At 53.4% G+C, this 12,883-nt stretch overlaps 4 protein-coding genes across 4 annotated transcripts; all 4 read right to left on the bottom strand.

Moving 5' to 3' along the window:
• Positions 1–310: 310 nt before the first annotated feature.
• On the bottom strand, positions 311–3,254 carry A1O3_00592 (uncharacterized protein; the record flags this gene model as incomplete). The annotated part of the gene is made up of 3 exons (XM_007730742.1): positions 311–2,251; positions 2,304–3,010; positions 3,068–3,254. The coding sequence occupies 3 exons, from the start codon at positions 3,252–3,254 to the stop codon at positions 311–313; spliced, it is 2,835 nt and encodes a 944-aa protein (XP_007728932.1).
• Positions 3,255–3,824: 570 nt separating this feature from the next.
• A1O3_00591 (STE/STE7 protein kinase) lies at positions 3,825–5,896 on the bottom strand (the record flags this gene model as incomplete). Its single annotated transcript, XM_007730741.1, has 2 exons — positions 3,825–4,331; positions 4,385–5,896. The coding sequence occupies 2 exons, from the start codon at positions 5,894–5,896 to the stop codon at positions 3,825–3,827; spliced, it is 2,019 nt and encodes a 672-aa protein (XP_007728931.1).
• Positions 5,897–7,816: 1,920 nt separating this feature from the next.
• On the bottom strand, positions 7,817–9,622 carry A1O3_00590 (uncharacterized protein; the record flags this gene model as incomplete). Its single annotated transcript, XM_007730740.1, has 1 exon — positions 7,817–9,622. The coding sequence occupies one exon, from the start codon at positions 9,620–9,622 to the stop codon at positions 7,817–7,819; it is 1,806 nt and encodes a 601-aa protein (XP_007728930.1).
• Positions 9,623–10,644: 1,022 nt separating this feature from the next.
• Positions 10,645–12,736, bottom strand: A1O3_00589 (histone deacetylase 1/2; the record flags this gene model as incomplete). Its single annotated transcript, XM_007730739.1, has 2 exons — positions 10,645–11,658; positions 11,708–12,736. 2 exons carry the CDS (start codon positions 12,734–12,736, stop codon positions 10,645–10,647), a joined length of 2,043 nt encoding a protein of 680 aa, XP_007728929.1.
• Positions 12,737–12,883: the final 147 nt, after the last annotated feature.

Here is a 12,883-nt window from a genome sequence, read left to right as displayed (position 1 = left end):
GGGCTGAGGGCTGCGCAGCGTGTGGGTGGCCGGTTGCAAGTTTCTTGGGATGGAAATTCTGCTCCGCACCCGCCATCCAGGGTGCAGAATGAATGGACGGCGATGGCGACGGGCACCTTGAACGACACCACACGAAGCACCACATCAATCGTCAATCATCGTCGCCCCGGTGGATCCGTGTCACTGGTCTTCTCTCATCATTGTACATTCATCTACAATGTACACAGTACATGCCGCCTAATGACCTGTCCTGTTGGTGTGCCTCGTACATGGCCTACATCGACGCCGACGCCGATGCCTACCCCCACGCCTACGCCCACACCATCTTCTTGATCGAGTATCCCAGCTGCTCAAAATATCCCGTGCGCTGCTTTGCGTCGGCGAGCGAAATGATGTCTTGCTTCTCGACCAGCCCGTCGTTCGCTCGGTCACTCTGCTCCCCTGCGCCCACGATCGCCCTCCGGATGTCGCCTGCAATGGTTTCGGCCACAAAGAGGGGCACCTCACTGCGGCTCTGCTGCTTCGGCGAATCTGGCTGCGTACTGGTGGGAATCACTTTCAGCGCCAGCGTCCTGGACAACGGCGGCGAGCTTGGGCTGAGCCAGGAGAGAATCCCTGTGCCTCCGTCAATTCGGCTCTCGGGCGAGTCATCTGCCTTCGGGGCAACATAGTTCTGTAAAGATCGAGTGTTGGTTCGGATCATACTCCCCCTGCCCGGATGGTAGATGATCACCACGCCAGCATTCAGCTCTTCGTTCATCTGTCGCTCACTGAAAGTGGACGTGATGTACGTACCCCACTGGATTTTCGAGACTGATCGCAGGTCGATCTTTTCAAACGACGCCAGTTTCTCGGTCGTCCAGTCGAATCTGCAACAATAGACAGCCGCATCCGTCAGAAGGACTACTGCTTCTTCGAATGGCAGCGTGCGCAAGGTGTTGTCGTGCGCCGGTGTCAACATCGTCCACCCCTGGATGAGGTCCTCGTCTTCGTCTTGTATGACCTGTTTGGCGCAATTCTCAATGGCGGTCTCCCTCACCTGGGCGATCGATATGCCGGGATCAGCCGCCATCATCGTACTCTCAAAGTCCTCGAAGATCTTCCACGAGATGTTGCCCAGCAGCACATCGATAACAGCCTGAGAAAAATAATCGTTGACCATGTTGTTGTAATACCGCGTCAAGGTCAAACTGAAGTCGTTCAGAGCCCCCCGGTAATTGCGCCGTCGTGTCCGGGTAAAGTCACCTTTCAACGCCGCGGTCGAAGCATACTGGCGAGATATGGCATCGCCATTGTCAGCCCAAAGAGTGTTAAACCAAGTTGTGCTCTCGTCGTGGAGGAGATCGATCTCAAACCCCTCCTGGCCCAGGTCTTTCTGCAACATATACTGTCCAAAGGCACTCTGGGCCACATTGGTCCTGTCCAAACAGTCCATGCAGTTGGTGCGAATAGTCCCTGATTGCATCACCTCGACCCCCCTCCCTGAAATGACTGTCTCGCCATACCTAGCGATGACATCCTCAATTTTCTGCACCAGTTTCGACACATTCTCGAACTTCATGCCGCGACATTCAGAATGAAAGTCGAACCATTCGAATTGCACGTCCTCAAGTTGGTGGGATTCCTGCAAAGAGCGGACCGTCTTTTCGAATGCATCACCAATGACCACCTCGTTTCCGTGTTTGTCCACTAATGCTACAATCTGGACACCTCCATACCGTCTCTTGAGGTCGTGGAAGTGTCTTTTCATCGCCGTTTCATTCTTGACTGCCGATTGATGGAGCATTGGAATCGGTTTGAGCGCGTAGGGCGACTGAGAAAAGTACAGCGGGATCGAGCCGCGGATCTGCACGAAAGATCGAATCCCTCGAGCGGGAGACCAGTCCGGGGCTGATAAGATCTGCTCGGTTTCCACGGCGTTTGCGCAGTTGCCTTCGTCGTCAATGCCTCGTCGTAGATATCGTAACCCCGATCGTTTGACTGATCGACGAGAGATCAAAGTTAGGATATACTCTTGGGTTTCCTCGCCCATGGTCGCGAGGCTCTGCTTAGCTTGGGTGGTGGCATGTGCCAGTCCTGTAGAGTCTTTGCCATCCTCGACTGACACCACACCTGCTGACTCTTCGTCGCCATGGCTAGATTTTCTAACAACGAACGATCTTTGCCCTACAAACCCTTGCAAAATCGGCACAAGTAACGAGTCTTGTCGCGATTCCAGGAAGGGTGTTGCCAGTCGTCTATTCCAAAAGTACTAGACCAGTTAGCCTGGGTCTGAATCAAGTCAATGACGGGAGTCCTCTTACCAATGGGTCGAGAGAGTCCGGCGACGGCGCCTTTGTTGTTCCCGTCATGAGTGCTAGTCGTCTCGTGAGGTCGAAATCGTATGAGAAGAAAAAGCTGCCCGATGTCAAAATCATCTTGGTGGTTCGGAGGATCTTAGGCAAGGCATCTTTGATGGAGCCACCAGCGGTCACGATCTGCTCGGCCGGTTGGGCCGGTTCGCTCTCAGGAGGTGTGTGGCTCTTTGCTTCAGTTAGGCTTGCTGCAGCTGCTGCACCGCCTTCAGACGTCGGCTCCGCAGTCGAAGACACAGGCGGTTCGGTGGCAGTCCTGCTCATGCCCCAACCTCTCCCCGAGAACCACTGGGACGCGAACCTGCCATATTGGCCACGATTAGTCCAGACATCTTTGGCGATGCTCGTGACACTGGGGCTGCGGTGCAGGGCAGGCTTGCTGTCGATAGGTCTCTCGGATTCGGCATCGCTGGACAGACTGTCATCGTCGTCTCCCTCTCCGGGATCACTTAACTCTGAGTCAGAACCGGCCGTGGATGCGGTCGAGCTTCGTGATGCGGTGACTGCAGCAATGGCTTCGTCCGCCTCGGCCTGCGAAGACAGTGGAAGGAGGGCGACATCGGTAATGCCGTAAACGGGTTTCCCAAAGAGCTGGGCCACTTGCTCTCGCTGAACAATGGTAATCAGAAAGGAAGTAGACGCGATCGAAAGGATGCCTATGAAAGACTTGAGTTATCCCATTCGGTTGGCTCGAGACACGACGGGCATCCTACCGATGATGCCGTGCGACTCCAGCGGGACACCCTTTCGGGGCCCGGCCTCATCGTCCGCAAGCTCCTTTATTTGCCGCTTCTGGTAGTCGATTTGAACGGTTCTTTTATGCTCAGCAGGCCCATGAGCTTGGAGGATGAGACCGTCCACCGCCGCCCAGATCAGGAATCTGCGGGCAAGTGCTGGCATTGTCGCTCTGTGGAGGATGAGCAGCTGTTGAGATTTCACGACTTGTCATGTCCCTTCGAGGGTGGGCCATTGACTAGATCGTACCGCAGAGATAGACGGTAGCTTCAAGCAGATACTGATGAGTAGAGGTGGCGTTGACGTTGGCGTTGGCGGCGGCGGTGGTGAAGACGGATGTCATCGCTTCAGAACCTGGCTGACATCATATTCGGAATATTTTAGGTGGTGTTACAGTGCTATGTCTGAATCTGGCCTTTCAAATTCCTATACCAACCACCACAATCACCCTGTGCTAGAATACAACGTTAGACTCTATCTCCTAAAACAAACTGGCCAGAGCACGGGCAACCTAGCAGTGTGGAATACATCTGTGTAGTGGGAGGAGCTGAGCGTGTGTCTACCGCCACTATCCCTTCCACCCACAGTTTATCCTCCGCCCCTATCAGGCGAGAATTCGCAGGTATTTTCTTTCTCGGTGCCCGGAGATTGCTACCAAACCACTCTCTCGTTTCTCGTTATCGGTACACTAATCTAGGGTGTCATCATAACATTCCGTAGCCTTGCAGCCGTCCATCATGAAGCAGAAGCAAAATCTAGACCCTCGACGTTTTCCGCCGTCAAGTCCGGAGAGTCAACCGGGACGCCCGGATTGGCTTTGATGTGTGCCAAATTCGTGTCCTCTGCCTGAGGCAGTCCTTCTTGCTGGGCGAGCAGAGAACTCCCAGGCACGGCGTCCAGGGGCGCCTCATGTAACGCAGGCTTCTTACTGACCGCCATCTTTCCAGCCTTCTTCCTCTCCATCGCACCCTCCACCCAGTCGGCCACTTCTTTGTCCGCTGTATCAGGCGCACTGTCGCTGGAGAAGGCAGACTCAATGCCAGCTTCGGCGGCTTGTTCGCCATCTTCATCTTCCGAAATCGTCGGGGGCTTCATCATAGGCGCCAACCATGCGTGTCTCAGAAGCATTGCATATGTGGGCCGAAGTCGCGGGATCTTGTTCAAACAGCCGCGTACAAAGTCGATCGCAGCTTCGGAGAATTTATCTCCTGGCAGATCTGGAGGGTCTCCGTCAACAATGGCCTGTGATGGACAAATTAGCTTTCTACTCCTCATTATAGACAGGACCTGCTTACACTTAGCTGGCTGAATATGTTGTCGTATGTTTCTGGCGGATAGGGATATCTGCCAAGTGCACATTCAATGATGGAGAGACCCAGGGACCAAATGTCGGACTGGACGCTGTAGGTGCCTCCACCAGCCCCGACCTGAGCGATTCCACCTCCTGAGATCCGTTCAGGAGCCATGTAGCTCTGGCAGCCAATGTTTGTTTTGGCTATAGAGGCGACTAAGTTGCCACTGACCCCGAAATCGCAAATCTTGACTTGACCTCGGCTATTAACCAAGATGTTGGTGGGCTTGACGTCTCGATGAATGATGTTGTGTTCGTCCTTGAGGTATTTCAGACCCATCACCGTCGACAGCGTGATCTTCCGTAATACTCCCTCAGGTACGCCGTCCCCGTAGAGCTTGTCGATGGAACCGCCATCCATATATTCAATGCATATGTAGACCGAACCTTCCTGGAAGAATGCTCCGTAGAAGTCAATAATGAAGGGTGATATGCAGCGATGTAGGATATCCAACTCCATTATGATGGCGGCAAACTTGGAGTCCTCCAATTCAAGACGGATTTCTTTCATCGCCATGACAAGCCCACTCGTTCCTGCAGTCGGAGTGTGAGATCCGATATCTTCGTCCAGTTTTGTCACTGATTGTGATGAATGCCGCACCATGTTACCGCGCAGGCCCAGGCCAGGCCGCCGCAGTTTTGGACGAGCATGTCGTACTAGAAAGACTGTGCCGTAGTTTCCCTTTCCCAGCTCAGAGATAGTATCCACTTCGTCTAACGAGATCGCAAATGTGCTGCCCTCTGCGAAGTCGATACCGCTTCCATGAATAACGGCTTTGTTTTTGAAACTTAACGTGCCCTTCTTAGTGTCGATGATGTTTGAGTACTTGCTGAACTGAGATCCGGTATCCTGCTTATCTACCTCCTGGCCGGCGGGTGCAGGTTTCTGCGCATCTGACAGTTTCAGACCACCAGGCTTCAGACCGCGTTTTGCAGCCAGCCCACCGACAGGAGGTCGTGGACTTGCCACCCGCGGACTGCCTGTGACTAGGGACGGCGAAGAAGCGAAGCTCGAGGCAGCCGGGCGATTAAGCACCGGAGGTAGACGTAGGTTGGACGCAGAGTTTGTGTGTGAAACTGGTGGCGGTCCAGCAATTGGACCGCCAACAAATCCGCCAGGACCAGAAGACTGCTGTCTCATATTTTGTGCCGAGGGCGGAGGAGCCCCCTGTCGGGATAAAGAAAATGCCTTCATCTTTGCCTGTATGTCCGAATTTAGGCCACTCGCACGACTGGTAAACATCCCGGGCCTTCTTGCTGCGTTGGTAGGACCAAGAGGAGCGGAGGAGGGGCTCAGAGAGGAGGCCATGCTGCTGCCTTGCGAGCTGAACGGGGGAGGGTGGTACGTGGGCTCTGAGGAGGACTGGGAAGCATCTGACGATGTTTCTGATTTTGTATCTTCAGGGCTTCTGGACAGCTCGCGAGAAGAAGGCTGCTGGGGTATCGTACTGTCCATGGTGACTAAGATTTGCGGTTGGGAATGCGGTTGCGCCAGTGCACCAGAGCACCAGTGCAGTTTTCTCGAGGCGGCATGCGACGCAAAGCGATATGGCAACTGAATGAACCAGGATCGACGGGTGCAGTCAGAGGTCTGGTCGGACAGTAGGAAGTAGAGTCGTCGAAGGGTAGAGAGAGGCGAAGTTCGACCGACGAGCAACGGATTTCATTCGATCGGAGGATGCTGAGCAAGCCGTGCTTGCTCACTTCAGAAGATTCAGCCGGGAGGCGAAGACAACCGAGAAGCTTGGTGGAAGGAGAGTTTTGAGCAGAGATATCAGGACGTGCGCGGCGAGAGGACGGCTGCGATGGTAGGGAGTTGAGCAATATGACTTGAATCGAGGCTTCGTGATTGGAATTGCAGAGGTGGGTTTGGAAGGGACGGGCAGAAGCCAGGAATGGCGGCCAGAGGAGGTGTCGCGATGGAGCCCGCGGATCCTCTTTTCTTAATCACAAAAGACGCTGCAGCAGGTTTGTGCCCAGCAATGCGGGTTTAACTGATGAACGGCAGCAGGTGGCGGCGAGTAACAGGTAGGGAGGATTTGCTATCTGCCGCACGGCGTACACTGCATTTCGTTAGAGGTCGCGACCATGAGAAGCTCTTGAAGGACAAGAGAGATTGCTCATGGATTACGCAGGCGCAGGGTGGGTGTCAAACTTCATGGCGGGCACCCAAACGGTGCGTTTCCCATCAGCTAGACACCTTCTATTTATATAGAGAAATTACTGGGTACAACAAAGGCATATCAGAGGGCCATACTCTGTAGAGAATCCAGTCGTCTTTGCTTTGAAGGATACCTTAACTTGACTTTGCCCGGTGTAGCTGGAAATTTCCCCATTCCTATCGCCGCGGATCGATGAGGCAGACGTATGGTCAGGCCGAGTGACGCATCAGGTTGGGCTGCCAACAGAACAGCTTGCGGGTCAAGTAGGGATGCGGACTACGTACCATTCCTTGCGCCACAGGAGGAGATACCCTTGGGTGAAGGAATTCTCGTGCTGCCAATAGCTTGAGAAGATGCATTTTGGGATTTCCCATCGGCAGGTTTGACAACGCTGCGTGATGCCACCAACGCCAGAAGTAGTGGGAATGATGACGGCACCGCGCAGGTGGCCTTAGCCACGTCCAAGTTCAAGGTGGTGGCGAGTGCAGGGCCCAAGCCCCGAAGCCTACTAAAGGGCAGCGTAAGGAGAGCCTAAGGGAGCCTGAGCCTGAGCCCCTTAGCCTGAGCCTGAGCCGCTAAAGCCTCCATGGGGGTGCCCTGTATGTCCTGTACACTGATACCAGGCACCTACCAGGTGCAAGTAAGACTCCGTACTCCTTACCTCACCTACAGTTGCCTGCCTACGTATGAGGCTGCGCAATGCCCGGTTTCTTCAAGATCCTGCACATTTTGACGCCCGTCAAGCTCGACATGAAGCACGAATAGGAATTTCGCGCCAGCCCGTGTGGAGTTTCGTTTCCAGATTATTGTGTTTCAACTGTCACTCTAAGCTGCCTAAGGGACCTGATAGATCAGCCACCGCTCACGGGCCCCAACGAACTGTAGCATTCGATTCTAGTCATGATCCTGATAGTACGGAGTATCCGCGGAGTACGGATACAGGTACTCCGTACAGACAAGCCTTGAGAGTACGGATACAGGTACAGACAAGCCTGGAGACCTCGAGCAAGTCATCTGTTCAAAACTACTAATCATTTCTATTGGTGTTGGCCCATTCGCACACAGTCATAGCGCAATCCGTCTTGCAACCAACACCCGCTCGTTGTCAACAGTGAACCACCAACTGCGAAAGGACGTTCTGGCAATTTGAACTCCAATACTCAACGCCAAATGTACTCAAGGTGAGTACTCATGTTGCTCAAAATCCCACAAACTTAGTAAGTTGCCCACTCAACCGTCTCCAAAGCTAGGAGAACCAGGATCAATGTGGACGGCAGAATCCAAATCACATAGCTGTTGAATAGAATCCTGCTCATCAGGTCAGGATAGACGTTGTTGGTCGTCGTGATTTGTCCTATTTGGAGAGCAACGGGCGCGCCGCTGAGCAGGTAGACGACAATGACAAAGATCTTGTCATCTACAATACTCACAGGAGCATATTTGGCCAGCAGTGCCACGAAAGGAGCCATGATGATGGTAGGAAACACCATGCGGGTGACAAGCGAGGCCCACAGCAGCTTCCTCTCTTCCTGAGGATCAGTGACGGTGCCGCTTTCATCGCGAGGAATAGTATTCTTCGCCAGGTTGCCTCCGAGGACAACTAAGATGAGGGGCACTGCAACGGCACCGCTTTGCTCAACTGCTCGGGTTACTGAATTTCGCACGAAGGTCCCCTCGCTGAAGAAAACGTGCTGTAGTCGAGGCACCGAAGCAACAACGATTGCAATCAACATGGCCCAGAGTGGTGGATTCATGAACTCCCACACCCCAGCAATGAAGCGTCTGAGTTTGTAAGAAGTTGCGGACAGGCCTTTCTGCAGAGGTTTGGGTAGGGATTCGAAGGCTCTAAGCGACTTGGTCTGGACCTTATGGCCCAGAACCAAGCTGTGATACCGAACGGAGTTTCTCCCTTTGTTGATATATCCCTTGATGCCACCAAGGTTCTCATCGTATCTCAGATTTTCTGGATCTTTTAGCCGTGCGAGGTGGTCGTGATGAGGTTGGAGACTCGCCATCCCATTTGTAGGCGTAGGCATCAGATCCGGCACGTTGGCCGCACCGTTTAGGTTTCGCCGAGAGGAGTTCCTCGAGGATTCAGCGGAGGGGTTGTACGGTGTTCGAGGCGTTTTGAAGCCATCGGACTTACACGCCGTTGGGGATTCTGCACCGATTCGAGTTCGATCATCGTCTTCCTCAAACTCCTCGGTGCTGTCTGCGATGTCGTCGTAGTTGGGGCTCAAAAGCCGGCGTTGTTCGTCGCTTGAAGCCGGTTCGTCTTGATACTGGCCCCTCCCCCTCTCTAGTCGGTCTACTTGTTTCGTGCCGCCTTCTTCTTCGGTGTACGTGTCGGGTGGGGCAAGGAGGACATTGTAGCCCCAGCTCCAACGTAGGAGCTGGCCAAGTTGCTGAAACACGAGGAGATAGAGGATACCCCGAGCAGCAACCTCGTCATCGTTGTCATGTGGCACTTTGTCCCAGTGCAGTCCTTTCAGCGTCTTAGACAAAGATATGACTAGGGATATTGGTAGAGAGTTGGAGTTTCCAAATACCCCCATTGCGATAAGGAAGTTCTTCTGCCGCTTCTTGAAACCGAGGAATTTTGCAATCACCCAGGCACAAAGGTACGATACCAGAGTCTGGGCCACGAAGATGACGGGTATGATGGCTAGATCCGCTAGCTTCTCTGCAGTCAACTGGGATGCCAGTTTGGTGAAGATCAGGCAGGGTGTGAACAGGATGATGTTGAGGTTCGCTAGGAATCTTTGTGATTCTGCATCAAACATGCCTTGCCTTGCCACGATGTATCCCGGCAGACTCACACAGACCACCTCGAGCACCGCTTCAAAGACGAGGAGGGCGAGATGAGCGAAGTCTGGGTGGCCCGAATGGCGAGATGGCTTCTTTTTCAGCGTTTCGATTACATTGCCGGTGAAGCTGTACTGATCTCGTTCGACCAGGGTGCCGAGAACCTGTCGACCGGCAAAGGAGACTGGACTCGACAGGTAATCGGAGAGAGGCATGTTGAGATGGCTGGCTGGGTCCCAAAGTCTTCGGCTTGACAGTGCCCAGAGGGAAAGGGGATGCCCGAGGGCACGACGGGCAGTAGGGCGATGTTGTGCACAAGATCGTGAACAGTTTTGGGGTGATGTTGCGAACCGGGAGGTAGCTGTGACTTGATACGCCGCCAACAGTCGACTCAGGTCACCTGAGGGTGATGCAATGATAGTCCGCGACAAGGACCAGGCAAAAGGAGTAATGAAAGCAAAGAATGGAGAGAACGTGTTTGGGGAAGAGAAGGTAGTAGGTTTGCCCCGTAGGACGAGGTAACAGGTTTGTGGAGCGGACACAGCGCAGGCAGAACAGTGGAAGGTGAGGTTGAAGCCGTGCTTTGAGGAGGGTGTATTCTCTACTACCTACCTTAACCTACCACCTACACGTACCACACCCCTACCGCCTGTAAGATGATGCAGGCGGCCTGCCAACTCGCGCAACCTGCGCCACGATGGCGAATTATTGGCGGGACGACGCCTGCGCTCTGATAAGTTCCCCTATGCACCCAATCAAGGTTCCCAACCTGTATTGCTTCTTTCTCTTTAACTCTGTAATTAGGTTCTCGCCTTTGCAGCGACCACCATTTACAGGTGTCAGATGGGCCCAAGGCCCCGTTGGAGAACGCGTGCCTGCGAGAATGTACGGAGCCGGATACTGTGTGCAGACGATTCTTGCGCCCATCCACGCCCCTTCTACTGCCGCTGCCGCTTAAAACATACACTTGAGCCAATAGCTATCTCAACATCTCCGAGACCAGAACAACTATGCACGCGAGGACGAGCATACTTACGATAGCAACGGGAGGATTTAACATTCCCGAGTTGAAAGTCGCGACAACAGCAGTCGGAGTATAATTTAGAATAGAACAATATACGGATACATCTTCCTTTCCATGGGGTCCATTCTCGTCTCGCATAACCCAAGCGCCTAGCTTAACGTTTCCTGAAAGAGTTCAAGTCCGATTCTCCGTTCAAAGGCTGGACCCAGGTGACTATTCCTCAGCCTTTGCAGCCTCTGCCCGAGCCTGGCCTTCAGCATTCGCCGTCTCCCTTTCCTTTCGTCCTTCTTCCTGCGCCTTGGCTACTTCATCATCTCCGATGACTTCTTCCTTGACCGCCGTTTCCTCTACCGTTGCGGCTGGGGCTTCTGCCTCTGTGATCGCTGCTGGCGCTACGGCGGGGCTTGTGGTCTGCCCTTCAGTCGGAGCAACGGGTTGAGGAGCCTGTGTAGACGTCTCGGTGGTGGTGAGAGGCGTGGACTCGTCTTGTTGCGGTGTTGGCGGCGATTCCGGTGGCGTTTGCTGTTGTTGGACCGTAATGGTGGACTCCTCCTCGACCGGTAGCGAGTCGGGGGCATTCGTATTCGTAGCTGGAACCTCAGCGTCTGTCTCCGCCTCTCCCATCTCGATGTCTCCATCCAACTCCGCTGGAGCTGGAGCTCGACCAGGAGACTCTTGACCAGAAACTGCGGCAGAACCGTTCGCCTCTGTGGCGAGGTTGTGGCTGGTTGAACTCTGTGCGGGTTGGTCTTCGAGCTCATCAACATTCATCTCATCTGCATCGTCAGTGATACTGGAACCCTGCTGTGGTGTACCCGATGCGCTCCCCGTCTCGACTCCTGAGTCATTGCCGCCAACATCTAGGATGTGGCGATAATTTCGTGTTGCGCGTATTTTACGGCTGGACATGTGGCCATTCACGCCAGTCATATCTTCGTCATCACTGTCGGACAGCTCGCCGTTCTTCTCAACGTACTTATCTGCCTTGTGTTGGGTTATGCGCTTATCAGGGTTTTCGTCTTCGTCCATGTCATCAAGTGCTGCTTCTTCGTCGTCATTCATGCCCAGAGATTCTCTTGGTACGTCGGTCATTTGCACCGACGGTGCATGGGCAGTCCTTTTCATGTTCTCCAATACTTGTATCAGGATCTTCTCCAGATACTCTCGAGAATTGGCGTTCTCCATGTTTGACGGTCGTACATCAAGTTCGTAGTCAGGAGCATAGTACTAGGGCATGGTCAGAAAAGCGTTACAAATGATGGGTAGGTCTTCTTACCTCGTAATAGTCGTTGTATGGGAGATTGGCCTCCATATTTTCACCGACCAAGGTACCTGTTTCAAATGCCCAGGTTCTTGCAACATTGCGCATGGTATAACCGCCACCTCCGACAATGAGTGTCGGGAGATTGAAGGATTTCACAAACCGGACACAGTTGGCGTGGCCTCTCATACTGAGGTTGAAGCAGCCAAGTCGATCTCCAGAAAGAGAGTCGCCACCGCATTGTAGTACTACAGCAGAAGGTTGATAAAACTCCATAGTGCCCCGAATGACAGGTTCAAAGATGCCCTTGTATGATGCATCATCGATCCCGTCGCGTAGAGGAAAGTTGACAGCATAGTATTTGCCCGAGCCCACTCCGACATCCCTAAGCTCGCCAGTACCTGGAAAGTATTCTCCATACTTGTGGAAAGAAACGGTCATGACTCGGTCAGTAGTGTAAAAAGCTTCTTCGACACCGTCGCCATGGTGGACGTCGATGTCGATGTAGAGAACTCTCTTGTGAAATCTTAGCAGCTCGAGAATGCCCAAGACAATGTCGTTGACGTAGCAGAAACCGCTAGCCTCGCTCTTTTTCGCGTGATGCAGACCGCCAGCCCAGTTAATGGCGATGTCTGCCTTTTGGCGATTCAACCTTGCTGCGCCTTCCATACTGCCACCCGCACTGATTCCGCAAAATTCGAAGAGTCCATCAAACACGGGACAATCGTCTCCGACGTTATATTTCTGTTGTTCTTTTTGATAGGAGTCCATATTGTCAGGTGTGACTTTTGCGAGGAAGTCAATGTATTCGTCGGTGTGAAATTGTGTCATCTCGTACTTCGAGGCGGGTTTTGCACGATAGATTTCCATCTTCTTGTAGAGGCCGTAATTCATGACTAGGGAATGAGCGAGTCGTATTCTGTGAGGCTTCATAGGATGGCCTGACACATATGCATAGTTTCCGACGTCTGAATCGTAGAAGTATGCCACTCGCTTCTTGCTGTCGTCCCGCAGCTTCGGCGGGTCGACCGGTGCGAACGACATGGCGTCGAAAGCGGCTTATGCAGTGGTGTCAGCTATGAATATACGCCTCGCGATGGGGAGCCTCTAGTAGAAGACGCCAACCTCGACGGCGCGCTCTTTGCTGAGCTGGCTCTTTTGATGTGCGCGTTCTTTAGATAGTGATGATTG

The sequence above is a fragment of the Capronia epimyces genome (genome assembly GCF_000585565.1).
Source record: "Capronia epimyces CBS 606.96 chromosome Unknown aczIQ-supercont1.1, whole genome shotgun sequence".
Classification (NCBI taxonomy): domain Eukaryota; kingdom Fungi; phylum Ascomycota; class Eurotiomycetes; order Chaetothyriales; family Herpotrichiellaceae; genus Capronia; species Capronia epimyces.
The sequence above is the reverse complement of the archived record's forward strand: the minus strand, read 5'-3'. Positions and strand labels throughout refer to the sequence as shown.